General features: G+C 42.7%; 1 protein-coding gene across 1 annotated transcript; it reads left to right on the forward strand.

The window, feature by feature from the left end:
- Positions 1-1,317: 1,317 nt before the first annotated feature.
- LOC123029982 (afadin- and alpha-actinin-binding protein-like) lies at positions 1,318-27,622 on the forward strand. The gene is given in 14 exon segments (XM_044443458.1): positions 1,318-1,366; positions 2,055-2,215; positions 4,457-4,672; positions 7,569-7,679; positions 11,622-11,757; positions 12,022-12,097; positions 17,550-17,700; positions 17,790-17,875; positions 19,428-19,602; positions 21,460-21,633; positions 22,081-22,207; positions 26,837-26,951; positions 26,953-26,997; positions 27,460-27,622. Coding segments are annotated over 14 exon segments (1,752 nt in total). The 3' UTR covers positions 27,590-27,622.
- Positions 27,623-27,965: the final 343 nt, after the last annotated feature.

The following is a 27,965-nucleotide window of genomic DNA, read 5'->3' on the forward strand; positions in this document are numbered from 1 at the left end:
GGCTCCTGATCTTCAGCAGACATTTCATAGTCTAACCTCCATGCTTTTGGGGTCTCCAGAGGAAGAAGAAAAATCTTAGGTAGGGGGAGGATTTACTTTATAATGTTGCATTTTGGAAAAAGCAGGCCCAATCCCTGCAGTTGGCAACTCAAGCATGGACTGGGGAGAGGATTTGTGTAGCCAACCGAGAAAGAGCTGTGTGGTAAGACCCCCACAACCTTTGGTGCTCGCAACCTTTGAAGCATTAGGTGAGGGAATGTCTCTCTCCTTGTCAAAGGACTCCTAAAAAATCATCCTTGAAACACACCCTTCCATAAAATCCAGAAAATATTGATCACAGAAATGCATGCTGGCCGAAGGCAGAGTTTGTGTAATTTATCGATACTGCAAAGCTTTCCAGAAACACAGTACATGAGATTCTGCCCCCAAGAAGGTTAGCGGTCAGAGTGTGGGACTGGGTGGGACTTGAGAGGTCTGGGTTCTAGTCCCCACTGGACCATGAAGATCACTAGGTGGCTTTGGCCTAGTCACTGACTTTAAGCTTAACCTTCCTCGCAAGATTGTTGTTGTGAGGATAAAATGGAGAGCAGCTGAAGGATTCTGTGAGTAACTTTGGGTTCTTTGTTGGAAAAAAGTTGGTATATAAATATAACAGAAGCAAATGAAAATATAGAAGTATATTTATTTATTTATTTAAAATATTTCTATGCCACCCCCATCGCAACAAAGCCTCGGGGCGGCTCACAAAGAATACATAAAAACATACATAAATAATAATATAACAATTTAAAAGAAAAAGAAAACATTAAAAAACCCCCAGTGCATTCTCGGCTAAAAATTTTAAAATCCTAATTAATTCAATAATCTAGCAATTAAAATAAGTTTTAAATAAAAAGGTTTTAGCCTGACGCCGAAAAACAAATAACAACCGCTCCAGGCGGACCTCTCTGGGGAGCGCATTCCATAGATGTGGCGCCACTGCAGAGAAAGCCCTCCTCTGGGTACTCACCCTCCTAATAGCATTCACAGAGGGTTCCCGGAGAAGGGCATCCGTTGCTGATCTCAAGGGATGGGAGGGCATATATGGGTTATATAATTGTGATGAAAATTTGAATAGTAATTGTGTGCATTCATAATATGAAATGAGTGTAAAAAACTGCTTATAGTTTTAATCATATTTTTACCATGACAAAAGTTTCATGTCTGAGTAGTTGCAATAGAGCCAGTTGGGTGCAGAACAGCTTCTCTGGAGCCATGTAGGGACTGTAAACATTCTTAGTATTTTTTTAAGGCTTCGGTGCGAACCTTAAGCAGGAAATGGAACCTTTGGCTGTCCCAGGCACTCCAGAAGCAGAGGCATTCACAGGTATCTGTATCTGACAAGGCCTTTTTGCAAGAAATGTTTGCAAAGGTTCATCTCTTTGATAGTAAATTATTGTTGTATTTATCACAGCTTTGCCCCACACTTCCTCCAGCAACACAGTTCTCTTTTCTGTGCATTTTTGGTTCTCACAAAAACCCTGTGAGGTCAAAATAACAAAAAGTCTTGTGGCGCCTTAAAAACTCATTTATTGATACAGTCCTCTTTATGATATGCATGATTTGCTATGCTGAATTTCAGGGATATATACATCTGACTGGGTGAGGTGGGTGGGTCTGTTGTAAACTGAGATTGGAGGGAAATTAAATGCAGAAAGTACAATGACAACTCCCTTATCTACTGTGGCCACTCAAAAAACACTTGCTAATTGGTAAGGCAGGCATCTTTTCATTGGTGACTGGCTCACATTCAAAGTTACCCTTGTTTCTGGTTATTAATGCGTAAATGTGTAGTGCATGTGTCTGTGGGAAGGGATAAGCATTGCTTTTGTGCAAATGTGACCAAATCAAATTGGCATTTGCCCCCAGTCTTTAATTTACTTAACACCCTTCCTCTGCTTTACAAAGGTCGAGTGCACTTGATATGCACCCCAGGTATGACTCTGTGTCTGGATTTCCCTTGGCTGCTCTTTTACATGCTGTTTGCATCTTCCACTTGGACCTTCTCCTTGCAGATGCTCAGGGCTTCATAATCCACTATGCTTGTGAGCCAGGCCTGTCAGCTGCTGAGTGCAGCCCAACCCACTTCGATGATTCTCTGGAGCTACTAGGCGGGTTTAGGGACCTGGAGTGCTGGAGTGACAACATCGATCACTGCATCTCTTACCTCAACAAGGTGAGCAGTGGACATGGGCAAGGTAAATAGAGTATGTGTGAGGAAGAATTTGCAGTGCAGGCCCTTGCTCCTCCCATGCTCTGAGCTGCTGTTTAGTTGGTACTATTAAGCCATGCAAATAGCAACCGAGTTTCACCTGCTCTTGTTCAAATTGCTTGAAGATAATTTTTCGGAAGTTTCCAAAACTTTGCCCTGAACTTCTAAACTTCATTTACAGAGAAAAACATGAACAAAGCACTGCTGATAGTTGGGGAATGGTATTTCACCCTTCTGCCAACTGTGGAGCAGCTCATGTTGCATGCTACAAAGGGGCTCTTGTGTTCTGTTTCCCATCTCAGTCTGCCCTGCTGTTGATGGGTAGTATTATTCTGCTACCATTTTATGTGGCCTTCTCATAAACACTTTTGCTCAAAAGGCTGAATCTGTCTGGGAAGGTGAGCTACTAAGAGTCTAGCAAACAATGTGTGCTTGAAAGTTTCCTGTTGAGACAGTTTATTAACATAGATGAGGGAGTGCCTCTGCCATCTGAACACTGGCAGGGACCTTCTGAAATCAATAGAAACAAAGGAAGATTGAGCACTAATCAGATCAAAGCAGCTCTGTATCATCTATCACTTTGCTGTGGCAAGGATGAGAAATGTGTGTTCCTCCAGTTGTTGGTAGGCTGCAGCTGCAACTCCCATCATCCCTCATCGACTATGGCAAACACTGAGATTTTGGTTGTCCTTTACAAGAGGTGCTTTAAACTGCATCTTAATTCTAGATCCTCAGTCATATTTAAGCAGGAACAAGAAAAAGCCGCCTTTTATGCACCTGTCCCAGGACCATCCTATTTTTGTGAATTTTTGAAATTGGGCTATAATTACCCAAGGCCCTTGATGGCAGTGATTCTCCCTCTCTGGGTTCTCCATGTTACTTCCTTCACTGATTCCTGCCAGATATTATGACCAAGTTTTTAGAGATGCAGGCTGGGTGGCTGTTTCTTCACTTCAAAATCTCTAAGCCAGAACTGATTTTGAGAGAGAACTTGCTGGGACAAACTCAGCCTGATTGAGCCAAGACTCACAGCTGTGAGTGCTTCTTACCCTCAAACCATTTTTCCTGTTGTTGAGGAAAGTTGCTTTTTTCTATCACCTTTATGGATTTACCTTAAAGCTCATGGATGTGTTCTCCTTGTGTTTTGAAAAGAGCATAAGGAAGAAAAGTTATCATGCCCACTTTTCCATTCCTAATGCAGATCTCTTCCTTCTCTTTCCGAAACTAGAAGCAAAATGCTGCCTGCAACCTCTGTTTACCAGCCACATCACTACCTAACCATCAGATTGCCATTATATCTGTAATAAAACTCCATTTCTGGGGAAAGCTCTTATCTTATACCTATTGTCTTCTTAGGGAATATTAGGCATTCTGCTACTTTGAGTAAATAGCTCAATGTTAAACATATGATCTCCTTTTTATTGGAAAACGTGCTGTTTCTGGGCCGGTTCTTCCCAGTAGAACAGGGCTGAGGTCGCTGTGGAAAATGGTTCCTCAAGCACATTCAAGCTGAATCCATCCATCCCCATCACCCCTGCTCTTTGCGTTATGGAAGGGCCTATTCCCTGCACATGGAAGAATAGGCTGCAGTCCTCCACAGAGCTGTGTGTCCCCAGCAAATGTAGGAATGCCATTGTCTACAAGTTTCCCCTGAAGCTTTCCTCTCAGCCAATTTCAGGAAAAAATCTCAGTTGAAAAGGTGAGAAAAAGCATAACTAGCACATCATGTCTGCTGAAGCAAGCGCTCCAGTTTTTGGGGAAGGCCACTGGTGTTAGTCAATGGGCAATAGGCCTGGTTTCTTCCTTATTTCAGCTTATTCATGGCCTACTCACTTCTATGTCCTGACCCTACAAGATATGGCTTTAGTTCCAGCACAGGCATTACCTGCATCTAACATTTACGACAATGAGCACATCTCTTCACCCAAGCAACCAAGAGTGGCTTCTATATGTTCACATCCAGACAGCTTATAAAGCCTGAGCCAGTTAGTTTTAACAATATGGCTGACTTGTGTCCTCCAACCACTCTCTGGGCCTTCTTTAATAGTACCAGTCTTGTTTTTTTATACCGCTCTTTTCTACATCACATTGTAGAAGCATACAGTTTTGACACTCTGTTTTGCTTCTTAATGATTCCAGTCTTGAAGAAAAAAAGGGATGCGAACTTTCAGTAACTTTTCTGTGCTTCAACTACCCCGTGCCTAGGAACTGGGGGCGCTTGGTCTCCCTGCCCTGTTTAACGATGCTGGTTCTGAAGATGGTCTCGAGCATGGCTTTGACCTACTGGCCTTGGTTAACGGTACTTGCAGACTGTTGAATCTCTACCGAGGAGTGTCTGCCAAGCTGAATGACATGGAGGTGGAAGATTTGCAGCGGGCCAGAGAGCTGGACTATCTGAGGACGCGGCAGGGCAAACTCAAGGTCAGAACTCCCAGGGTCTATCTCTTGCTTCTGTTGTGTTGCACCAGACCCCACTGTTATCCCATCTCTGCAGGGCAGACCCAGAATGTTTTGGCACCTATTTGTAGTCTAATAGCACCATCATCTCGCATGGGACACAATCCAGCAAGAAGCTTTTGGGTGAAGGTCTGATGAAAGTAACAGGAATTCATCGTTCTGGATGGGTTGTGTCCTGTGGGTCTGCTTACCACTCTGCTGTTGTTTAAGGTAACTGAAATAAAGCCCACTGCTTTATCTTGGCTCCTGCTAGGTCGTTGCCTTCAAGAATGCCCCCTTCCATTAGGACAAACCCGCATTCTTCCACTGATTTGGCTGATGTGGGGGGCAGCCAACCTGGGATTCTGCTCCACTTTTCACAATCAGCTACACTACCAGTGTCTTTATTAATTTATACCCCTTTTATCTCCACATGGTTAATGCATACAAATTATACCATAGAAATGTTCATGAGTCAGTGTCCTCCTCACCAACAGTTTCTACTTTTTTATGAGATAAGACTGTTCAGTCCTGCCCTCTCCTTTCTTCCTGTCTGTAGTTTTTATCCTCTTGCATACAAGCTGCATACAAGCATTGGGGTCTACAGAGCTGTATTAGGTTTCTGGTGCATTCTGACTGGGATGGGATGATGTATTGGGTGGGCATCTTTTGAGTCCTAGTCTCCATGTCCTTTGTCCCAAGAGTTTTCTACAAAATAACATTTAGGTGTTTAAAAAAAGCCCATCGTTAATCCTTGGATGCTAGCAGTGCATGAAGGAAAAAGCTAGTGTTTTTAGACTGAGAATGGCACTGCATCCAGGTTAAGTTATGCTGAATGGCAATTCAAGGTAGTATTGGAAATGAAACTTGTTTATGATCTGCAGGATGAGGATAATGCAGATCTATCTTTCAGGTTTGTTGTAAGGATTACTCAGAAAATATACTTCAGACATCACTGTGTTCAAACTTCACAGCATTCTGAATTGGATTGATCCTTTACTCTGATCCTGCGGAGCTCATCTAATGTTCTTAACCTGAAGTGCTATTTAATACTCATATCTTTTTAAATTTCTTTGGGCTCATTGTATGAATGTTCATAGTAAATTTTCCAGATGTCACAAAATCACTAAAGAAAAATTAAGCTGAATAAGTAGTAGTTCCCAAAGGTTTTTCCATGTAACAGCAATAACATTCCATGTAACATTAGTGAGATAAAAGATGCTCTGTCAGAAGCATCCCTGGTCAAGGACACTCTATATGTTATGAAACTCTTTCCTGGAACAGCAGCTATCTGGACTGTGCTGTGCAACACGGTGTTCTCTCAAGTGTTACAGATGAAGCTCTGTGTACTCAAAAGAGCAACAAAAGTTGGCAAAGGCTCCCATGGTCAAATGCAAGGTATCCATTACATCGTTAGGTTATCCTTCTTGCTCCTTAAATGCTTTGAAAAGGAGACATGGGGTAGCAAGGTAGCTTGGGGTAGCTTTACAAACTCCTTTGGAACAGTTGTTCCAATACAGCCTTCTGGAAGAGAAAAATGAACATTTCTGTGGTGCTGCTTTCAGTCCTTTTGCATAGATATGTGTATATATAGAGAGGGGGGGAGAGAGAGGTGTAAGGCTGATGCCATGTAGAGCAGCAGATTTACTTGTGCATGCGCTTCTGGTGGGGAGTGCTGCAGCCAGTTGCATGGACTATAGTTTAGCTGTGAGTAGCTCAACATGTGGCTCCTTCCCCGGGTTCTGATCTGAAAGGCCACACTTGGGATGCTTATCCACAGTTAGGTATGCAGCTGTTCAAATAATTGACTCACTTAAGAACTCATAAGCATCCTTAATCAGCTCTGAGATTCTAACACCAGTTGGCAAGGCAGTCTTAATTATACAAAGTCCTCGTGATTACTCATAGCCACACAAATGTTTCAGAATTGACCTGTCAGAAGGTAATGGGTTTTTAAATTTTCTGTTCCTTGTGGCCACAGGTATAGTCTCATGGGAGTTTCACAGTTAGGTATGCCCCCCACCCCCATTTCTGCACCACCACTCCTCTATCCAGATCAGTAATTGCTCCAAAATTGAGAATGTTGTTGAATGTTCTCTGCATATGTCAATCATTGTGACAGTTGTGTATTTACTTGTCAGCACTATGCATCTAAAGACAGTGCAGTAGCAGTCGACTGTGTGGAAGCTGAATGAAATAGCAGTCAGTCTTTGACAGGAACTGGTAAATTATGTCTCTGTGTATACATAAATAAAAATGTCACTCATCTAAATCAAAACAAGCAAGTTTCAAATCTCGATGTCAGATTTTGGTTGTCATTTTATATATGAATATTTAAATTTTTCCAGAGTTCTTAAAGTGTTGCAAAACTTCATTTGTGGGCCTGTTGCTTAACCTTCCCTTTTATTCCTAAAAGTCAGTGGAGTGGATACCAGTTGGTTGTTTTAAAAGGGGAATGGACCGCAGTGATGGAAATTAGGTATGTTTGTGTGGGGGTACCATACTCTAAGAACATAATCAGCCCCATTCCCAGACCCCAGGTAGATTGCAAGCATTGCCTCCCCTAGCAACCCTGTGTCTTGAAGGAGATGCAGTGTCTCTTGCTTCTGTCCCTTCAGTCTGGTCTGTTGCCTCTTCTTGCAGTGCTCCCCACTGCTGCTGCTTCTGTGAGCTTGGTGACTGCTTAAAAAAGTTGTCATTGAAATGATAACTCTAATGCATTTTTGTATGTTTCCATACAGGCATACTCATACCATCCACCTGTTCTTTTAAGCAATTAATGGCATGCTTTGGGTGTGCAAGAGCATAATAGCGCTTTCCTCTTTTGGCTTTAATTTTCCTTCTGGATTCTTCCCTCCACTCCCCCTCTTGGAAATCTCAGAACCAGGTGGAAGCTTGTGAAAGGGAAATTGCAGCTGTGCAGAGCAAGGAGCAGCAACTTCAAAACTGCAACAAGCGACTGAATAGCATGCTGAAAGAGGAAAAGGATGAGGTGAGTGGGCCAGGGGAGGGTGACTTTCTAAACATGGAGACAGAAGGTCCACTGGCAGCCCCTTCCACTAATTAAAACATGGGTGAAATTCACTGAGAAGTGCCATGCAAGGCTCATTGAAATGAATGAGAGCTGCACAGGTGCACCACTAAATCTTGTGCAGGAGAACTGCCCAGGGGGTTGTGTTCCATGGGTTGTGACCCTCTATCTTGACTTTCCTGCCATTGCTGACAGGCCCATTTGGGAACCCAGCTAGGTTCATTGCAGTATTGCAGGTCTCTTGAGTTTCATTTGCAACCCAAGACTCTGGCCCTGCAAAACACATGCCCATGGTTGTTGGATGGCAGGCACTCTTATTAGTTTTAATTGCTCAGAACTGCCCTCTGCAACATGGGATTCCTCATGAGAAGAAATGGACACATTTCACCTGATTCTTTGTGGAGCTGAGTTCAGCCTCAAAGATTCAAGATTTCCTTGAGCTGCCTTGTAACATTGTAGTTAAGTTGTATTAATTTTGAATTGCCATTCAGTCCTTCAACACTGTCCCTGTGACTCGTTAGGCGTAGAGTATTATCAGGTTGTACTAATGATTGAAATGGACTGTTTTGTGACTATCACTACTTTAATATTTGTATTTTGCAAATAGTTGGTGATGATGATCATCATCATCATGATCACATTTGTATGCTGCCACATAGCCCATAGGGCTCTCTGGGCTTGCTTGCTTGCTTGCTAGTTGCAAAGTCATGTCCGACCCATTGCGACCACTTAAGCAACACTCCTCTAGGCCTTCCTGTCCTCCACCATCCCCCAGAGTCCACTTAAGCTCACACCGACTGCTTCAGTGACTCCATCTAGCCACCTTATTCTCTGCCGTCCCCTTCTCAATTGTTTCCAGCATTAGGGTCTTCTCCAGGGAGTCCTTTCTTCTCATTAGGTGGCAAAAGTATTTGAATTTCATCTTCACTATCTGGCCTTCTAAAGAGCAGTCAGGGTCGATCTCCTCTAGGACTGACTGGTTTGATCACCTTGCAGTCCAAGGGACTCTCAGGAGTCTCCTCCAGCACCACTATTCAAAGGCCTCAATTTTTCAGCGCTCAGCCTTCCTTATGGTCCAGCTTTCACAGCCATACATTGCAACTGGGAAAACCATAGCCTTGACTATACACACTTTTGTTGGCAGGGTGATGTCTCTGCTTTTTAGTATGCTGTCCAGGTTTGCCATAGCTTTCCTTCCAAGGAGGAAGGATCTTTTAATTTCTTGGCTGCAGTGGTGATCTTGGAGCCCAGGAAAATAAAATCTGTCACTACCTCCATTTCTTCCCCATCTATTTGCCAGAAAGTGATAGGACCAGATGCCATGATCTTAGTTTTCTTAATGTTGAGTTTCAAGCCAACTTTTCTGCTCTCCTCCTTCATCTGCATTAAGAGGCTCTTTAGTTCCTCTTCACTTTCTGCCATTAGAAGTGGTTGTTGATATTTCTCTCAGCAATCTTAATTCCAACTTGTGATTCATCTAGCCCTGCCATTCTCATGATGTGCTCTGCATATAAGTTAAATAGGCAGGGCAACAGAATACAGCCTTGCCATACTCCTTTCCCAATTTTGAACCAGTCAGTAGTTCCATGTCCAGTTCTCACTGTTGCTTCTTGACCGCATACAGATTTCTCAAGAGACAAATAAGATGGTCTGGTACTCCCATCTCTTTAAGAATGTGCCACAATTTGTTGTAATCCATACAATCAAAGGCTTTAGAATAGTCAAGCAGAAGTAGACGTTTTTCTGGAACTCCCTAGCATTCTCTATGATCCAGCATATTTTGGCAATTGGATCTCTAGTTCCTCTGCCTCTTCGAAACCCTGCCTGTACTTCTGGTAGTTCTCAGTCCACATACTGCTGGAGCCTAGCTTGTAGGTTTTTGAGCATAACTTTGCTAGCATGTGAAATGAGTGCAACGGTGTGGTAGTTTGAACATTCTTTGGCATTGCCCATCTTTGGAATTGGAATGTAAACTGACCCGTTCCAATCCTGTGGCCACTGTTGAGTTTTCCAAATTTGCTGGCATATTGAGTGTAGCACTCAATATCTGCAATTTTCTTGAAGAGATCTTTAGTCTTTCCTATTCTGTTGTTTTCTTCTATTTCTTTGCACTGTTCATTTAAGAAGGCAATCTTATCTCTTCTAGCTATTCTCTGGAATTCTGCATTCAATTGGGTGTATCTTTCCCTTTCTCCCTTACCTTTCACTTCCCTCAGCTATTTGTAAAGCTTCCTGGGTGTTCTGCTGATCAGGGCATTCTGTCTTGTTCTGAGCATAGAAAGATCAGAAAGTGGTCCTGGGGGGAAATTGCTGTATGGCTTTAGGTACTTGTGATCCTAATACAATAATGATGATGATGAAGAATCATCAGTAATATCTGGGTATTCTTCAAAAAACATAAAATGGGCCCTGCCCAATAGCCTTACAGTATTAATTTGTACAGAAATAAAATTAAACTTTACTGGTGGAGGAGGAGCCCGAAAACAAGTTAATGAGGCTTACATTCATAAGAACTGATTAAATATGTGGTAAAGGGTTTCATAGATAACAATACACAAAGTAATGAAACTGAGGAGGAAATCCAGAGATTTAACAAGCAGCAAAGGACAAGAATAACAAGGAGGGGAGAATACAGAGAAAATGGAGACAAGTACACACTAGACCACAAGGGGGGCAACTTACTGTCCTCCTGATGCTTATGGTGGTCAACTCCTATTGGCCCCAGCCGACATAGCTGATGGTGAAGGACGATGAGAGTTGTGCCCCACCAGTGGAGAGATAGCCAAGAGTTAGAAATAAACACAAACCAGTGAATTGTTTTCCTCTGACAACACCCATTTCCAGTTTCAAACACTGTGATAAACAACCCAGAGATGGAGCATCAGTGGGTGTGTGGGAGCCAGCATGTTTGCGTGGCTACTTTTCTTTAAACCCTGCGTAGCCATGGCATGTAAAGAGATGGGAGAGCAAAAATGGATGCTAGTGTTTTGTCTCTTCTTCCCCTCCCACAATAAAAACATTGGTAGGCGTATAATAGTATACTTGTTTTGCCACGTTAGGGTTTTGGTAGCAATAAGTGAGTGATTCTTCCTTCTGCTTTTCAAATTTGAAAGTACATTACTGCAAATATTGTTGTATGTACACTAATCTTTTATCCAGTCATTAGCATAGGAAGATGCTTCTCCTTCTTGGATCTATATGCAATTGAGTTACAAAAATCCATGGAAGTGTATCACATTTGAGTATTAAGCTATTGTTTCTCTTTCTCATGTACATGCACACAGCAGCATAGCTGCCCAGTGCAGCGATAATTTTCAGGCCCACTGAGTGAAAAGGAAGGATGGTAATGGAGCAAGAAGTAATGGAGCAAGAAAATAGAAATGGCAATTTAAAAAAGGAATTAACATACTGCATAGACCTCTTATTTTATTAACCAATACAAAGGCCTTGAAAGGAAAATAGATACCTACAGAATTAGTAAAATGCAGTGTGTTAAAAACCGGACACAGAATAGCAAAAACTAGCAAATGGTTAACAAAACAATGGGATTTGAATGTGATACCAAAAGTAGAAAGGCAGAGAAGGAAGAGGACTTCATACGTTTTACTCAAAGGCAAGGATATTTGACAAATAAGCAAGGTTTGCATGCCTGTTTGTTGTATTTCAGTACTGCCAAATCACCAAAGTTCTTTGGGCAGTTCTCAAAACAAGACTTAAAACTATAAAATGCAATCATATCACAAAACCATATAGAACTCTGAAAAGCTATAGACCTGGTTGGACTCTGGGACTGCTGCTTAACATGCAGTTTTAAATAGGACTACTAATGCGGCCAAACAAGGGAGCTGTTGCAAATCAACACTAGCTGCTACCTTGCCTTTGAGTTCCTGCTTGTCCCAACAGATCACCAAGCTGCTAAGTGCACTGGCAAGCCAGAAGACCGAGCACACCCATGAAATGAAGAAAAAGGAGCAGGAGCTGTTTCGAATGAAGGAGAAAATGAGCCAGCTGGTGACTGACAAGCGGGATAGGAGAGGAAGTAAGTCTGGGGGTTTCAGAGCAAAACTGCAGGGGAGCAAAGGTTGGTGCAGTTCGGGCTCAGTGTCTCAAGCTTCCATTTGCCACTCCAGTGATGGCGGTTGGGAATAACGCCATGCTGGTTGCTGCAGCCCCACCTAAATTCAGGGATGAGAACTGTATGCCTGGTTTTGACTGCTGGGGCTGGGAAGGGATGCTGTGGGTGGTGAGACGCAGGGGAAGAGATTGAACTTCCTTACCCAGGCTTCTGCCTTGCTGTCCCTAGGCATCGACATCCTCAATGTCCTCCCTCGAGCTGATGGCAAGAGAACAACCTGGAAAACTGGAAAATCTCTAGGCAGGTAAATACTTAAATTTATTTTTGTCCTGCCTTTCCACCCAAAATGGCACTCCAGGAGGCTAACAATGAAATACAGGTTAAAGACAACGGGCTTGCAAACACAGTTAGCATTTACTCCATTCATCCATTAGGAAAGTGGGTGTCCTGGGCAGGGAGAGGCTTTACAAGCATGTAGGGTAACCAGCGAAATATAAACTTCTCAGTTACTCTGGCTGACAGGAACACAGAATGCTGTGTGCTAGACAGGGTAGTAAAGACCCAGCCTCTTACCACTGGATACGCTTTTTTAAAAATATTCAGCACTTGTCATGAGATTTCACCAGACTTTTCTCCCCTCCCCCTTTTAATTTTTTTTTTTAATACAGAAGGAAAAAAAATCCATAAATACAACACAACAATAACATACAAAAACTCAATAATTAGCAAAGTAAATGATAAAGTGCCCCCACCACCCCGCAGACCAATACTACCTCAACAATTCACATAACAATAATATATTTCAATTACTGTATATCCATATCCCCTCCAGAAATTCATATAATCTTGATTAGATTTGCAACCTTTGCCTTCTATCAGTACTGCTTTTACAAAATCTTCCCAGATTTCCTTATTTGCTTTCATTATTTTTTAAAATTTTTATTTCTGTCATCAGTTTATCATTAACTACCATATTCCATATTTCTTTATACCATTCATGTCTTTGTAAAACCCAATTCTGTTTCCAATATTTAACTATCACTAACCTAACTGCCATTATCATATTTACAATCAATTCTTTCTTAGCTTCATTTATATCTTGTTTTTCAATCAACAGTAATAACACAATTCTCAGTGACATTTCTAAGTCTATATCTAAAATTTTCTCTAATTTACTTAAATACCATAATCCAAATCTCTTTGTTTTTTTTAAATTGTATGAATATTTTATTTCTAGCCCTCTTATCACCGCTTTCATTGCATCCCATATTACACTTAAATGAAAAAGGAGATAGTAATATATTTTTCATATTTCTTTTAATTCTTTTTCCATTTTTTCTAAAATCTTCTCATTTTTAAAAATCCTTAAATCTATCCTCCATCTATTTGCCTGTCTATAATCACATTTTCTTTCCATTTTCGTTGTTATCATTGCATGGCCTGATATTTTAATTTATATCCACATTAACTATCTTGGACAATATTTCTGATGTTACAAATATGTAATCTATTCTTGTGAAATTTTTGTGTCTATTTAAATAGAATATATATCCTTTCTGGTTCCGATTTAACTGTCTCCAAACATCTTTAAATCTCTTTTCAGTAATAAATCTACTTAAGTCTGTGTTCTTATATTTTATGTCTAACTTTGATGGGTTAGATTTATCTTTTTCTTTGTCCATAACCATATTATAATCACCCACCGTTATCATGTGTCCTCCTTTTAATTCTTCTATTTCTTTATATACCTTCTTGTAGAACTCCCTTTGATTTGTATTAGGTGCATATATATTAGCTAATGTCACCTCTTGTCCATAAATTAGACCTTGTATTATGAGAAATCTCTCCAAATGGTCTCTTTTTATAGCTTTTATTTTAAATTCACATCTTTTGGCAAAAATAATTGCAACACCTCTTGCTTTAGAAGTACCATATGATTTTTCGTATACGTCTGCCCAATATAATTTTAGTTCATTTACCCCATCTTTCTTTTGATGCCTTTCTTGTAAAAATATAATATCTGCTTTTTCTTTATATGAAGATTTTTCAATTCTGGCTCATTTATATCTTTCTCCCAAGCCATTTACATTCCAAGACACAATCTTCAGTGTTTTTCCCATTCATTCAATACATTGAATGTTCCTTTTGGTCTGCATATGTGAAAAAATAAACACACCAACAAAACCATAGCAAAAACCCAAATGAACATGTCCCTACCCCCACCATTTTCCCCACCACATTTGTGTGTGGAAACCCCCTCTCCGATCTTCAGGAGATGTTCTCCTCCCTGCCTCTTTGGGCTTCCAAGGGGTGGGGAGGAGCCTTCCCTGTACAGACCTCATCCATTCCATCCTCCCCAATCATCTATACCCATTTATTCTATACTCAAATTTCTCTTGTATTTGTTAGTGTTGAAATTGCTGAAATATAATATATTCTATATCTATTACTTAGAGATCTTATCTTTTCATCCTTCTTCTAAGTATCCTCTCCTTCTGGATCTCCTCTTCTTTCTGCCTCTATGGAGATGATGAGCCTCCTGCTGCTATGCCCAGCTTCTCCTCCTCCCTGTCTCTTCTCTCCTTCTCTGTCTTCCTTCTTGAAAATGTAGACATATCCTTTAACTTTTGCAATTGTGCTGCATATTCATCAACAAGAATAATTCCAAGTGTCTTCTGTAATTCCAATGCTTCCTCCTTTGTATCAACGCTATAATATTTTCCATTATATGCAAACCCCATAAAAATTGGGAACCCAATTGGGAATTTATGGAATTCTTTTGTAATATTTGGCAGACTTGGGACATATCTCTTCTCCATTGCAAAATCTTATAACATCGATCAGGAGAGACTTGCATCTGATGACCTTCCAGCATAAATGGTGTCATGTTCCGTAATTTCCGCATCAGTTGCTCTTTTTTTGCATATGACCAAAATCTGACCACAATGTCTCTCGATATTTTTCTTCCCGGTCTTCTTGGGCCAACTCTATGTATTGCATCAATATCATATCTTGAAAAGGAAACATCTGGAAGAATAGATTTAGCCCAGACCAATATTAGTTGGATCAATTTATCTTCATTCTTTTTCGCATCCTTTGGCTATCCTTTAAGGCGTAAATTTGATCTTCGTTGTCTATCTTGGATCTCAATCATGCTTTTAGAGACCTGGCCTATCATGGTCATCTGTTTTTTAAATTCTTTATCTTGTTCTCTCACCTTGAACTTTCACTTCTGTAATTATTTGGAGATTCTCTTGATTTTGTTTAGCTAATTCTTTTATTCTTCCATCCATATTATCTATTTTAATATCCAACTTCTTCAGGTCACTCTTCACCTCTTCTTTCACACCATCAAATCCTGAATCAATTTTTGTCTTTATTTCTCTTATTTCTTGTAGAAGTATAACAAAATTCTCCAATTGTGTTGATGAAGTCGTTGATTTTTCTGGTGTTGTTTTCTTTTTTCCATTCATCTCTACTCTTTTTAGCTGCAAATCTGATGGGTGAGGTTTATAAGAAGAGTCTTGCTTTACTCTGGATCTTTGCCAAACCATCTTCGGCTCCTGCCTAAAGTTGTGAGCACTTTTACTATGTTTAGGCATACAGTGTACACTTAATTATTTCCAACTTAGAGGAGAGAACTCTTGAATTTAGTGCTCTTATTTGCAGACCACAATTACAATTGAACTTTCAAGCAATACAGTAAAACCTTGGATTGCGAGCATAATTCATTCTGGAAACATGCTTGTAATCCAAGCACTTGTATATCAAAGCAAATTTCCCCATAAGGTTCAATGTAAATAAGGTTAATCTGTTCTGTAACTTTTTTTTTAACCACAAAAATTTGAAGCGGGTGCACTCGGGGGAGGCAGGCACTATTGCGGGCACGCTGGGCGGGGGGGGGGGAGAAGATGCTGTACTCACACCCACAGTGAGAGAGAGAAGAACCAGTGCTCAGTTGTGACGTGACGCTCGGCAGGCAAAGCGCCTGTACAGTAGTTCCCCGAAATTTGCAGGGGTTGCATTCCTAGAGCACTCACAAATTGTGAAAAACTGAATTTTGAATGTGGTAAAGGTTCATTGTCAGACGCCTTAGAACAGGGGTCCTCAAACTTTTTGGGGGGCCAGTTGAAAGGTGCCGGTGATGGGCATGGGCCGCCAAGGCAGTGCGGGTGGGGGGCATGGGCTGGGCTGGGGGGTGGGCGTGTGTGCACGGTGGGGCAGGGGCAGGTGCACGCAGAGATTTTTCACGGAGCGATTCCAAACCGATCTTGCAAGCAAGGCTTGCTCGCAAGGAGATCGGTTTGGACTTGCTTGGAGAAAACGATCTCCTTGTAAGCAAGCTACCGCACGCTGAGGAAAATCCTGCAAAAGACTGAGGCTGCGAATGCTGAACCGTGACTTCACGGGGGTATACTGTAATACTCGTATTGTAAGACATTGCTCGTTTATCAAGTCAAAATTTAGAAAAACTTTTTGCTTATCTTGCAAAACACTCGCAATCCAAGGGTTTACTGTATATGAATCAGTAGCTACAATTTGACATTTAGCCAGCAGAGAGAACTCAGGTATTACTGTTTGCAAATACAGTCATTACATAATTTCCTGTTTCACTTTCACTTTTGCCAGTGTGGTGTAGCTGTTAAGAGCATGGGACTGGGACTCAGGCGATCTGGGTTCGAGTCCCCGCTCAGCCATAGAGCCAACTGGGTGACTTTGGGCCAGTCACAGACTCTCAGCCCAACCTACCTCACAGGGCTGTTGTTGTGGGGATATGATGGAGGAGGAGAAATGATGTAAGCTGCCTTGAGCCCTTTGTAGGAAAAAGGCAGGCTATAAATTGAAAAATAAAATGGAAAAATTTGTTTTATCTTTCAGTGTTTCTCATAATAAACATAAGATAGCACAAAAAGTTAATTATGAGATATTAATTAACTTTGATATACATTCCTTACAGCTCTGTCTAAATACTTTCTCTTTCAGTACTTTCAGCACTTTCTCAGCCTTCTAGCAGCACGGGGAAGAGGGGGAGAGAGCCACTTCTTATCAAGAAAAACAACCTCCACCTTTTCTTCCCCCCTCTTCAAGCTGTTTTTTGGCTTATTATAACAAGCGGCTATGTATAACAAACACTGTTTTTCAATCCATAAACAGCCGAAATATTGCTTACTCTGGACTAGGCCCAGCAGTTCCATCTTACAAAAACATCTCTTACTCCATGTCTGTGTTTCAAATCTTCCCAGGAGATAAACAAAGGAATTGACTTACATTTCATGCATTTGTTCAGTGTTTTTTAATCTTGATTTGAGTGCATTTTAATCATATTTTTGTCGATGAACAGGAGGAGATTTTTTTTAACCGTCCAAGGTCCATCCCGGCTAGCTCCATCCCCCAGATTTCACCAGACTCTGTACATACATTTCCCAATCATAAGGCCTAGGAACTTGCTGATCTATTAAAAAGCACACACGCTAAAGCTGAGGTTCCTGAAAGGCTTTTCTGCATTCAGAATTGCTTTGTAGACACCTGTTGCTACACTAGTTTGGGATTAGCAATTATTGGGGAAATCAAACAAGGATTGTCCAAGTGAGGAAAATAGTGTGAGGTGGTGTGGGAAGTCCCATGTATTTAGATATCAAGAGATGGTGAATAGCTACTGAAGGTCATAAGATGGTATTTAATCTTAGGAGCTCATCCATCATCTGGGTATGGTGATGGAACATTGGCCGCAACATCTTGTTTTGTCTCCCTGGCAGGAAGGAGGAAGAGCTCTACCGCATCCAACTGGTGAATCAGGAACAGCGGGAGCAGGGCCTGGTACTAGAGAATAGCAAACTGAAGCAGCTGCTGAACAAAGTGAGCCAAGATGTGGGGCAGCTGCTATGCACTGATATGGGCTTTGCACAGGTAGGAGACCTGTGGAGCTTCTGTCTAATCATGATGACAACTGCTCCCTCTGCTTGACTTCTGCTGAGCTGCTGCTTTCTCTTCTCAAGGGCACAGAGCAAAACTGTCCCTCCGACACCTTTGAGGAGCAATGGTGCAGGCTCAGGAGTCGCATAAAGACCCTCAGTAGCCAAGGTATGCTGCTGGAGGCTGCAGGCTGCTTCCAATAACTTCCGTTCCTGGCCGATGGAAGAAGAGCCAGAGAGGGAGGGTGGCCAGAGGGTTTTACTGGGGACTCAGCCATGCAGTCCCCACTCAGCTAGGGAGCTCACTAGGTGACGCTGGTCCAGTTTCTCTCTCTCAGCCTAACCTACCTCACAGGGTTGTTGTGGGGCTAAAATGGAGCAGAGGAGGACTATCTAAGCTGCCCCTCATAAGTGGGAGGGAAAAAGCAGGATCCAAATGCTGTGTGATGAGTCTTACATGGGGAATGGAAATGATGGCCATTCTTTTAGTGGCCTCAAAAAGGGATTGTGCCAGTTCATGAAAGAGTTCATAAACCTACGTAACTAAACTGCCAGATTTAGAGGTAGTAACATCTCTGAATATGGAGAACAAACATTGTTCTGCTTTGCTTGTGAGCATCTGGATTACTGGACTAGATGTGCCTTTACTCTGCTTCAGGCAGCTGATTCTTGCTGCTCCCTCTGTTTTCAGATGGGAATGCTGTTCCTTGTGTTAGCTGCAGTTACTTACTGTTATACAGGGTGGAAATCAATGGGAGAGGGACAGTGGAATGGGGTGGCTGGAATCCTGAGCCGCAGCACACGATACTGCAACATTTTGTTGCAGGTTCTATTTGTGTTGCTGTTGTTCAGTCTGGAAATCATCTGTTTAACAACTTAGCCAGGGTACACAAGATAAGAGGAGCTTTAGAGGAAACAGGAATGTACACAGCACCCAAAGCTTAGTTACAGTCTCATGCCTTTTTAAAACAATCACTGATGGACTACGGAAGCCCCCTTGTGGTCATAGTAAAACCTTTGGAAAGAAAGCTCAAAGGACAAAACTTTGCCAGGGTATGTGACTTTAGCACCTCACCAGTTTCTCTTTGTTTGCTTGTTCTAGTGAGCTTTGATTCTGGTTGGCTGTAATTCAAAAACAAAGTTAACTGTAATCCTCCTGTACTGCTTCCCACTCAAGACAATTTACTGAAAACAAATACACCTGCTTATATCAAAACATGGTGCTGTAATCTTGCTATAATCCAGCCTAGTTTAGCCAGGTGTGGGCATGTTCTGAAACAGACCTATGTTAGTTTGGGACACAACAGGTGAAAATGCTATAACGTACCAGATTACCTTAAGCCATTTAATATCACCTAAATGGGTTCTAAGGTATGCATGTGTATGCATTAAACATACTGTATGAGATAAACATTTTATCAGCTTTAATATGTGTAGGGTAGTTCAGTCCTTACAACAACCCTGCGAGGCATATCACTGTTTGTTCCCACCTTAGAGATGGGAAACTGAGGCAGTGAAATGGTGGCTTACTCGACAATAGCAGAGTTCAGCCCAGACGTCTGAAAACATTTTCAGTGTAGTTTTAGTCTTGAATTGTAAAACATCTGTCAAGTTAATGCATTCAAAGTCTTGGTTCAGATTTCCTGAAATAAGTACCTCCCAGAGGCAGCTTCCCTTACCCAGCCTCCTGCAAGTAGAATTCTCGTCCCTGCAATTGAACTCTGCCGCCTGTGTCTTTCACTCCCCAGCTGTGAATGCTGTTAGTACCCAAATGTATGAGGGAGATGGGCAAGACCCTGTCATCAGTGTGACAGATCATGACAAGGAAATACTGAAACTGAGGAGGGAGATTGAGGACAGCAGAGCACTGATCATGCTGCAGCAGCAGTGTTTCCAGGTAAAGAAAGGTCTCGGCTGTGCCTGTGTTTCCAAGAGAAGGAAAACTTTGGTTGTGTGGCCCTTTTCATGCCACTCTAATGTGTTAAAGTAGCACAATTGGCTCAGGTAATCACAGGCAGGAGTGAGATTATTCGTCAACGTTCAATATGCACAGTAGGGAGCAGGGAGCTCTTCAGGGCCCTTAAACACATCCACTGTTTTTTTAAGGCATTGATCAATGTTAAAAGTTATTTCTGTAGTCACAAGAACCTAGAAAATGGAGGCCCTCAGGAAGCAGAATTCTTTTGTGCTTGAGCAGAATCACAGTGAGTTGATATATGTACATGCTGTGCCCCATATGGATTGTCTTGCTCTGGATGTGTAAGGGAGAATCCTTTCTCCAGTTCAGACAACGGCTGGGTTTGTTGCAGCCATGCTGGGTTGTAGTGTCATGCAAACTTGCACCCATTTCCCAAGTGTGGCTTGTTCATGGGCAACAAGCTGCCCAATGACCCATGGGCTGTTGTAGGGTTGTTGCACCTACAGTCGGTTATTATACCATCTCATCCAAGGCAACTGACCCTGTTGCAGGTATACGAACTGACTGCTGAGCCACTTGTCAAGAGTGGCAAACCCCCCTGCCACTCTTGCCAAATGGATTCTGGATGTCAGCCAGCGCCAGCTGCCCCCAGTGTTCCCAAAAGGTGCTTAGGGGCAGCTGGCACTGACTTGCCCCACACCTCGCTCCAATCCCAAGCTGCTTTTTCTCATTTTTAAACTTTTTTGCTGCTTCTGGAGATCTGAAATGTTCCCTGCCAAACTGCCCTTCAAGATTCCTGTTTTGAAAGTTACAGATAGCTCCTTTGGAGTGCCATCCCTATGAGGAACAGTTGCAATTGGGATGGCTTGGGTTAGAAAAAGAGTGATCTTGTGGTTTTGCAGGGAACTCTTGTCTCCTGAGGGTGCCCTCACATTTGCACTCATTTTTGAGATTCTGCCACTTTGAGAACATGCAGAAATGGGAGCTGCCCAATTTATAGGCCTAGTTAACTTTGATGGTTGTAGATTTAGGGTTAGGGGTAAAAGAATGCTTTTTGGCAGGAAATGATAGTACATACAGACACTATATCTGTATAGCTACCTTTACCCACCCAAAAAAAAAAAGGATATGCACAAGTATGACACATGTATCCGCCCAACTCCCCCAAAGTTCTTGCCATGAAGTGGATGAATGATGCACCACCCTCTTTTCGCATGCTAAGAATATAAGGGAGGGGTAGGGGAATCTCTGAATGTGGCATTGGAGAGCTTAGCTGAGAAATGGAAGACCTTTGGGGGAATCAAGGTGGGTTCTGAGTAAAAAGTTTCCCCCAAAAGCATTGGAGAAACCTATTCTAACTTTATGGCTTAATCTCCAGCAATAGCAGGTTCTTGGGAAGTTTCACTGCCTGAACACTGGCCTCTCAGTTCCCTTTTGTGGCTGAACCATTAAAAGGCACAACTTCCCTGAAAATGGGTTCTCCATGTCACCTCTCAGGAAACCTTGGGAACTGTAGTTCTGTTAGGTACTTCATCAGAGACAGACATGGTCAGGCAGCTGCCAGGGGACCCTCAGCCTAGCAGAAACCATTAATGAGCCCCAGGACATGCTCTTTTGCCTCTCCTCTGTCCCACTCGACATGGAGGGTGAGAATGAAGCCATGGACTGCCTCATCCCTGGTTCTCTGCCTCTCAAGCAAGTGGTAGCAACCATGAGAAAGAAGGTGCCAGGGGTCGCAGCTAGTGATGGGAAGGCAGACTCAATGGGGGAGGGATTTCAGTGAGGGAATCTTTCCCGTGAGTCCTCAGTGATCTGGAACAGCTTTCTGGCTTTCAGGAGCAAATGACTGCTGCAGCCAACTCGGAGCTCCCACCGCAGCTGAAGGGCTCCTACTTCCTAGAGGAACAGCAGCAACTGCAGGAGGAGTGGGCTATGTTCAGGGAGCAGAAGCGGGCCTTTGAAACAGAACGGGAAAACTTTACAGAGGCAGCCATTCGGCTTGGATGGGAGGTAGGCAGCAGCTGCTTCCTGAGAGGACTGACACCAAGCTGCCATATTCACCCTTCCCTCCACCCCCCTTACAGCCTGTGACGGTAGTGCCTCCTTTAAACCCATAGATCAGGTAGATGGTGCCCTCCAGATGTGCTAGATTACAATTCCCATAATCCCCTAGTCAGCTGTGCTCAAAAGCTTGCTTGTTATTTTGGGACATCATGGTATTGCCCAGCTGGATTTTAGAATATGTCCATACTGTGCATCTTTTGTCTTCCTCCCTGGAGAATTAAAGCAAATTTCCTTTGTATAGACTAAAATGTTAGCAAGAAGGCTAAGCCAGAACCCTTCTCCAGGTCAACACTTTTTCTATATGGGGGATTGGGGGGGGGGTATGTAGAAGTATTTAGTCATCTGAGCCCCTAGCCACAGTCCAAAGTGGCATATCCTATCTCTTTTTAACAGAGAAAACAGTTCGACGAACAGAAGGCCCTCTTCCTAAAACAAGAATTCTTCTGTTCATTGCCAGGGTTGGATACAAGTGACCCAAAGCGGAGATTTTCAGCCCCAGTGACTGTCAGGGAGGGGCAAGGTAATTTATTTTTTCAGACTAGGCATATGCCTTGCATGCTAATGGCATTTTCCTATGGCTACACATAAGGTTTCCTATAGGACATGTATATCTGAAGCAAAGGTGGGCAATGTGTGCCCCCCCTCCATTAAAAAAAGAACAGTAAATAATTTTAAGGAAAAAATGCCATATGGAACATTGTGGAGTGTCAAACACTAGATGTAGTTTTCATCCTTTTAGGGCTTCATTGCTGCTATGAAGCTTTAAAAGGGTCAAAGATAGCTGGCAAAGCAGCTAGATATCTCCTATGTGTGCTCTGTAATGCTCTAGACCAGGGGTCTCAAACTCAACTGACCTGGGGGCCACTGGAAGTAGTCTCTGGGTGAGGCTGGGCCACATCAAGTATTCCACCACTGCGGTGGTGGTGGGCCACTCATCCTGCGTCCGGCCCGGGTGCCACTGGCGCTTTGAAGGCTGCAGGGCCCCTCCCCCATGCCCCGCCCATCCATTGGCCCACAGACCACAAGTTTGAGACCCTACTCTAGACTTCGTCTATTTTCTACTTTTTAAAGGTTCTTTTCATTAAGCAGTATTTTTCCCTGATGGCAACAGGAATCCATTTTTCAGCAGAATTCAGTCTCTGCCTAGAGGGTGAAAATGGACTCCGTACCTCTTGAAGTTGCTCACCTCTAAACTGAAACCTCTCTGGGCATCATTATTATTGTTGTTAGTTGCGAAGTCACGTCCAACCCATCGCGACCCCATGGACAACATTCCTCCAGGCCTTTGGGGTATGGTGGAGGACAGGAGTCAACTTAAGCTCACATCAATTGCTTCAGTGACTCCATCTACCTACCTCGTTCTCTGCCGTCCCCTTCTTCTTTCGCTGTCGATTGTTCCCAGCATTAGGGTCTTCTCCGGTGAGTGCTTCCTTCTCATTAGGTGGCCAGAGTATTCGAGTTTCATCTTCAGTATCTAGCTTTCTAAAGAGCAGTCAGGGTCGATCTCCTCTAGGACTGGCTGGTTTGATCTCCTTGCAGTCCAAGGGACTCGCAGGAGTCTCCTCCAGCACCACAATTCAAAGGCCTCAGTTCTTCAGTGCTCAGCCTTCCTTGTGGTCCAGCTTTCACAACCATACATTGCAACTGGGAAAACCATAGCCTTGACTATAAGAATTTTCTCGACAGTGTGATGTCTCTGTCACTACCTTCATTTCTTCCCCATCTATTTGCCAGAAAGTGATAGGACCGGATGCCATGATCTTAGTTTTCTTGATGTTGAGTTTCAAGCCAACATTTGTGCTCTCTTCTTTCACCCGCATCAAGAGGCTCTTTAGTTCTTCTTCACTTTCTATCATTAGAGTGGTATCATATGCATATCTGCAGTTGTTGATATTTCTCCTGGCAATCTTAATTCCAACTTGTGATTCATCTAGCCCTGCCTTTCTCATGATGTGCTCTGCATATATGTTAAATAGGCAGGGCGACAGTACACAGCCTTGCCATACTCCTTTCCCAATTTTGAACCAATTAGTAGTTCCATGTCCAGTTCTCACTGTTGCTTCTTGACCCGCATGCAGGTTTCTCAAGAAAGAAATAAGATGTTCTGGTACTCCCATCTTTTTAAGAATTTGCCACAGTTTGTTGTGATCCACACAATCAAAGGCTTTAGCATGGTCAAGCAGAAGTAGATGTTTTTCTGGAACTCCCTAGCTTTCTCCATGATCCAGTATATGTTGGCAATTTGATCTCTAGTTCCTCTGCCTCTTTGAAACCCTGCCTGTACTTCTGGTAGTTCTCAGTCTACATACTGCTGGAGCCTAGCTTGTAGGATTTTGAGCATAACTTTGCTAGCATGTCAAATGAGTCCAATGGTGCAGTAGTACGAACATTGTTTGGCATTGCTCTTCTTTGGAATTGGAATGTAAACTGACCTTTTCCAATCCTGTGGCCACTGTTGAGTTTTCCAAATTTGTTGGCATATTGAGTGTAACACTTTTACTGCATCGTCTTTTAGGATTTTGAATAGCTCAGCTGGAATACTGTCTCCTCCAGTAGCTTTGTTGTTGCGCAGACTTCCTAAGGCCCATTTGACTTCACATTCTAGGATGTCTGGCTCGAGGTCAGTGACCACCCCATCATGGTTGTTAAGATCCTTCTTGTATAGTTCTTCTGTCTAATCTTGCCACCATTTCTTAATCTCCTCTGCTTCTGTTAGGTCCCTGCCATTTTGGTCCTTTATCATGTCTTTGGATGAAATATTCCCTTCATATCTGCAATTTTCTTGAAGAGATCTCTGGTCCTCCCTATTCTATTGTTTTCTTCTGTTTTTTTACAGTGTTCATTTAAGAAGGCATTCTCATCTCTTCTAGCTATTCTCTGGAATTCTGCATTCAGTTGGGTGTATCTTTCCCTTTCTCCCTTGCCTTTTGCTTCCCTTCTTTCCTCAGCTATTTGTAAAGCTTCCTCAGACAGCCGTTTTGCTTTCTTGCATTTGTTTTTCTTTGGGATGGTTTTAGTTGCTACCTCTTGTACAATGTTACAAACCTCTGTCCATAGTTCTTCAGGCACTCTGTCTATCAGATCTAATTCCTTAAATCTATTTGCCACCTAAACTGTATATTCATCAGGGATATGATTTAGGTCATACCTGAGTGGCCTAGTGCTTTTCCCTACTTTCTTCAATTTAAGCCTAAATTTTGCAACAAGAAGCTCATGCTCTGAGCCACAGTCAGCTCCTGGTCTTGTTTTTACTGACTGTATAGAGCTTCTCCATCTTTGGCTGCAGAGCACATAGAAATCAGATTTCTGTGTTGACTGTCTGGTTATGCCCATGTGTAGAGTCATCTCTTGGGTTGTTGGAAAAGAGTGTTTGCTATGACCAGCGTATTCTCTTGACAAAATTCTGCCAGCCTGTGCCCTGCTTCATTTTGTACTCCAAGGCCAAACTTGCCTGTTGTTCCATTTATCTTTTGGCTTCCTACTTTAGTATTCCAATCCCCCATGATGATGACATCATTTTTTGGTGTTATTTCTAGAAGGTGTTGTAGGCCTTCGTAGAACCGGTCAGCTTCAGTCTCTTCAGCACCAGTGGTTGGGGCATAGACTTGGACTACTATAATGTTGAATGGTTTGCCTTGGCTTCAACCTGAGATCATTCTGTCATTTTGGAGATTGTATCCCAGTACTGCTTTTCCTACTCTTTTATTGACTGTGAAGGCTACTCCATTTCTTCTGAGGGATTCTTGCCCACAGTAGTATACCTGATGGTCATCTGAATTAAATTCACCCAGTCCCGTCCATTTTAGTTCACTGATTCCTAAGATGTCGATGTTCAGTCTTGTCATCTCATGTTTGACCACATCCAGCTTGCCTTGATTCATAGGTCTTACATTCCAGGTTCCTATGGAGTATAGATCTTTACAGCATTGGACTTTCCTTTCACCACCAGATACATCCACAACTGAGTGTCCTTTCGGCTTTGACCCAGTCGCTTCATTCTTTCTGGTGCTACTAGTACTAGCCCTCTGCCCTTCCCAGTAGCACATTGGACACCTTTCAACCTGAGGGGCTCATCTTCTGGCGTCATAGCTTTTTGGCTTTTGGTACTGTCAATGAGGTACCAAAAGCCCCCATCATGTTTTAATGGCAAGGGTACTAGAGTGGGTTGCCATTTCCTTCTCCAGTGGATCATATTTTGTCAGAGCTTTCTACTATGACCTGTTCATCTTGGGTGCCCCTGCATGGCATAGCTTCATTGAGCTGCACAAGCCCCTTCGCCATGTCAAGGCAGTGATCCATGAAGGGGCTGGGCATCATTGCATGGCATTCTACCCCACCCTGGCAAGAAGCCACAATGGGTTGGTTATTGCATTACCAGCTTACAGTTTGTGCAACAGATGATGGGACCTGCTGTGGCTTGTTGGCCCCTCCCACGTTTTCGTGGACAGAGTTCCCTGGGATTCCAGTGGAGTTCCAGAGTTCTCTCCCCCTTCCTCACAGGTTTTACTTCAAACTTTGTTTTTACTGGAGATCACACACGCCATCTGTTTTGTGGAGGACTATCAGTACCAATCAGAGAGAGAAAATGAGGTTATGGCAAACATGCAAGATTTAACTGCAAAGAGCACCAGATTAGAGTTGCATGTGTAATCAAATGTTCTTTCAGTTTCCCTCTTTTCACCTTACCCCACTGATCTTGCATTCCCCTTGCCTTCTTTTCTTACACAGCAGCAGTTCACTACCTCTGATCCTCTTGGAGGATCTTATGCATACTAATGCATCTTATCCTTCCATACAAGGAAAGGTGAATGCAATTTGCGGCACTTTAGTGTTTTATTTTAAGACCAAGGGCACAGTCCAAGGCGTGTTTAGATAGGAAAAAAGGTCCACAATTCCCAGCAAGTCATGCTGGCTGAGATATGCTGGAAATTGTATGCTTTTTTTCCATCTAAACACGCAGAGGGTTATGCCTTAAGTGGTGACATAAGACGTTTGTATCTTTCTGGACTACCGCTCCCAGTATCCTTTAACAGTATCCATACCAGCTGAGTCTGATGGGAGTTGTAGTCCAAATCAACTGGAGGACATTGCGTTAAGGAAAGGTTGCTTTTACCTTCTGGCCTTCAAGCTTTTCTTTCCTTGACTACAGAACATGAAGACTTGCCCAAGCTAAGGAGGTGGGCCAAACCCATCTGTACCCCTTACCCAAAGGTTATCATCACTCCATGCCACATCCCAGCAGAGCGCTTCAGTAGAAGATGGCTTGCCTCTAGCCGCAGGCAGGCAGAAGACACTCCTTCCAAACCACTGGTAAGGCTGTCATTTATCCCTAGCATTGTCAGGCAGCAAGGAAGAGAGTGACTTCATGATGAAAATCCTGCCAGAGTTTTAGGAATGCCTTCGCAATGGGAGGACATTCAACTCATATAGCTGTGGGAGGGTAGCACATTGCTTCAGACAAGGCCATGTTTGTGCACTGCAGCATCTCACTGAAAGGTATCCAGGTTTTAATTTTGTCTTGGCATTACCTTTTAAAAAATTTGCTGCTTCATGCTTTCTCTGTTAAGTAGACACATTCAGCCTGCTTTAATGTCTTTGTTTTGGATGCAACTATCCCAGCCATCCATAGCTGTGGCTTTCTAAAGATAGTTGTTGGGGTGTGTTTCTGTATGTTTTTTTTTCTGACCCCTTAAGACTTGGGCTGGGCCAGGAGGAAAAGGGTTATCAAAAGAGAGACTCTCCTGTATACTTCCCTCTCTCTCTTCTTTCTAGGCCAGCTCCTCTGCAACAGCTCAGCCAGAGTAAGGAGAACCACCAAGAAACAGCTTCTCAGACAGAAATGCCTATGAAGGACAGTCTTCATGGTGAACTTTCAGATCACTTCCTGGACAACTGCTTGTAGATTAGGAAGTCATTGTTGTCATAGGAAACCACACTGTTGCTGCAGAATTCTTCAGCTTCAGTAGCAATGGTCACCAACTTTATTCCCTCATTTGGAATAGCTGAAATGATGTATTGCTTCTACTTAAGGAAGGATAACATGCAGATGCAAGGATAATGTTAAACTGCCAGCCTAGAAGCTCTATCATTATTGCTAGCCAAAGTGTGCTATTGGGAAATGCTTCACTGAGGCGTATCTGAATTTTACCTGACAGGTTTGCTTTTAAGAGTTTTTAAATCCCAACCATTATCTAAGGATGTGCTGTGGGAAAAGGCCACTGCTAATTTACAGGGAGTGTAGTTGAGTATAGGCCACATTGTTTTCTTTCAAAGCTTTA

This window comes from Varanus komodoensis, unplaced genomic scaffold, assembly GCF_004798865.1.
Source record: "Varanus komodoensis strain SLA01 unplaced genomic scaffold, ASM479886v1 scaffold42, whole genome shotgun sequence".
In the NCBI taxonomy this organism is placed as follows: domain Eukaryota; kingdom Metazoa; phylum Chordata; class Lepidosauria; order Squamata; family Varanidae; genus Varanus; species Varanus komodoensis.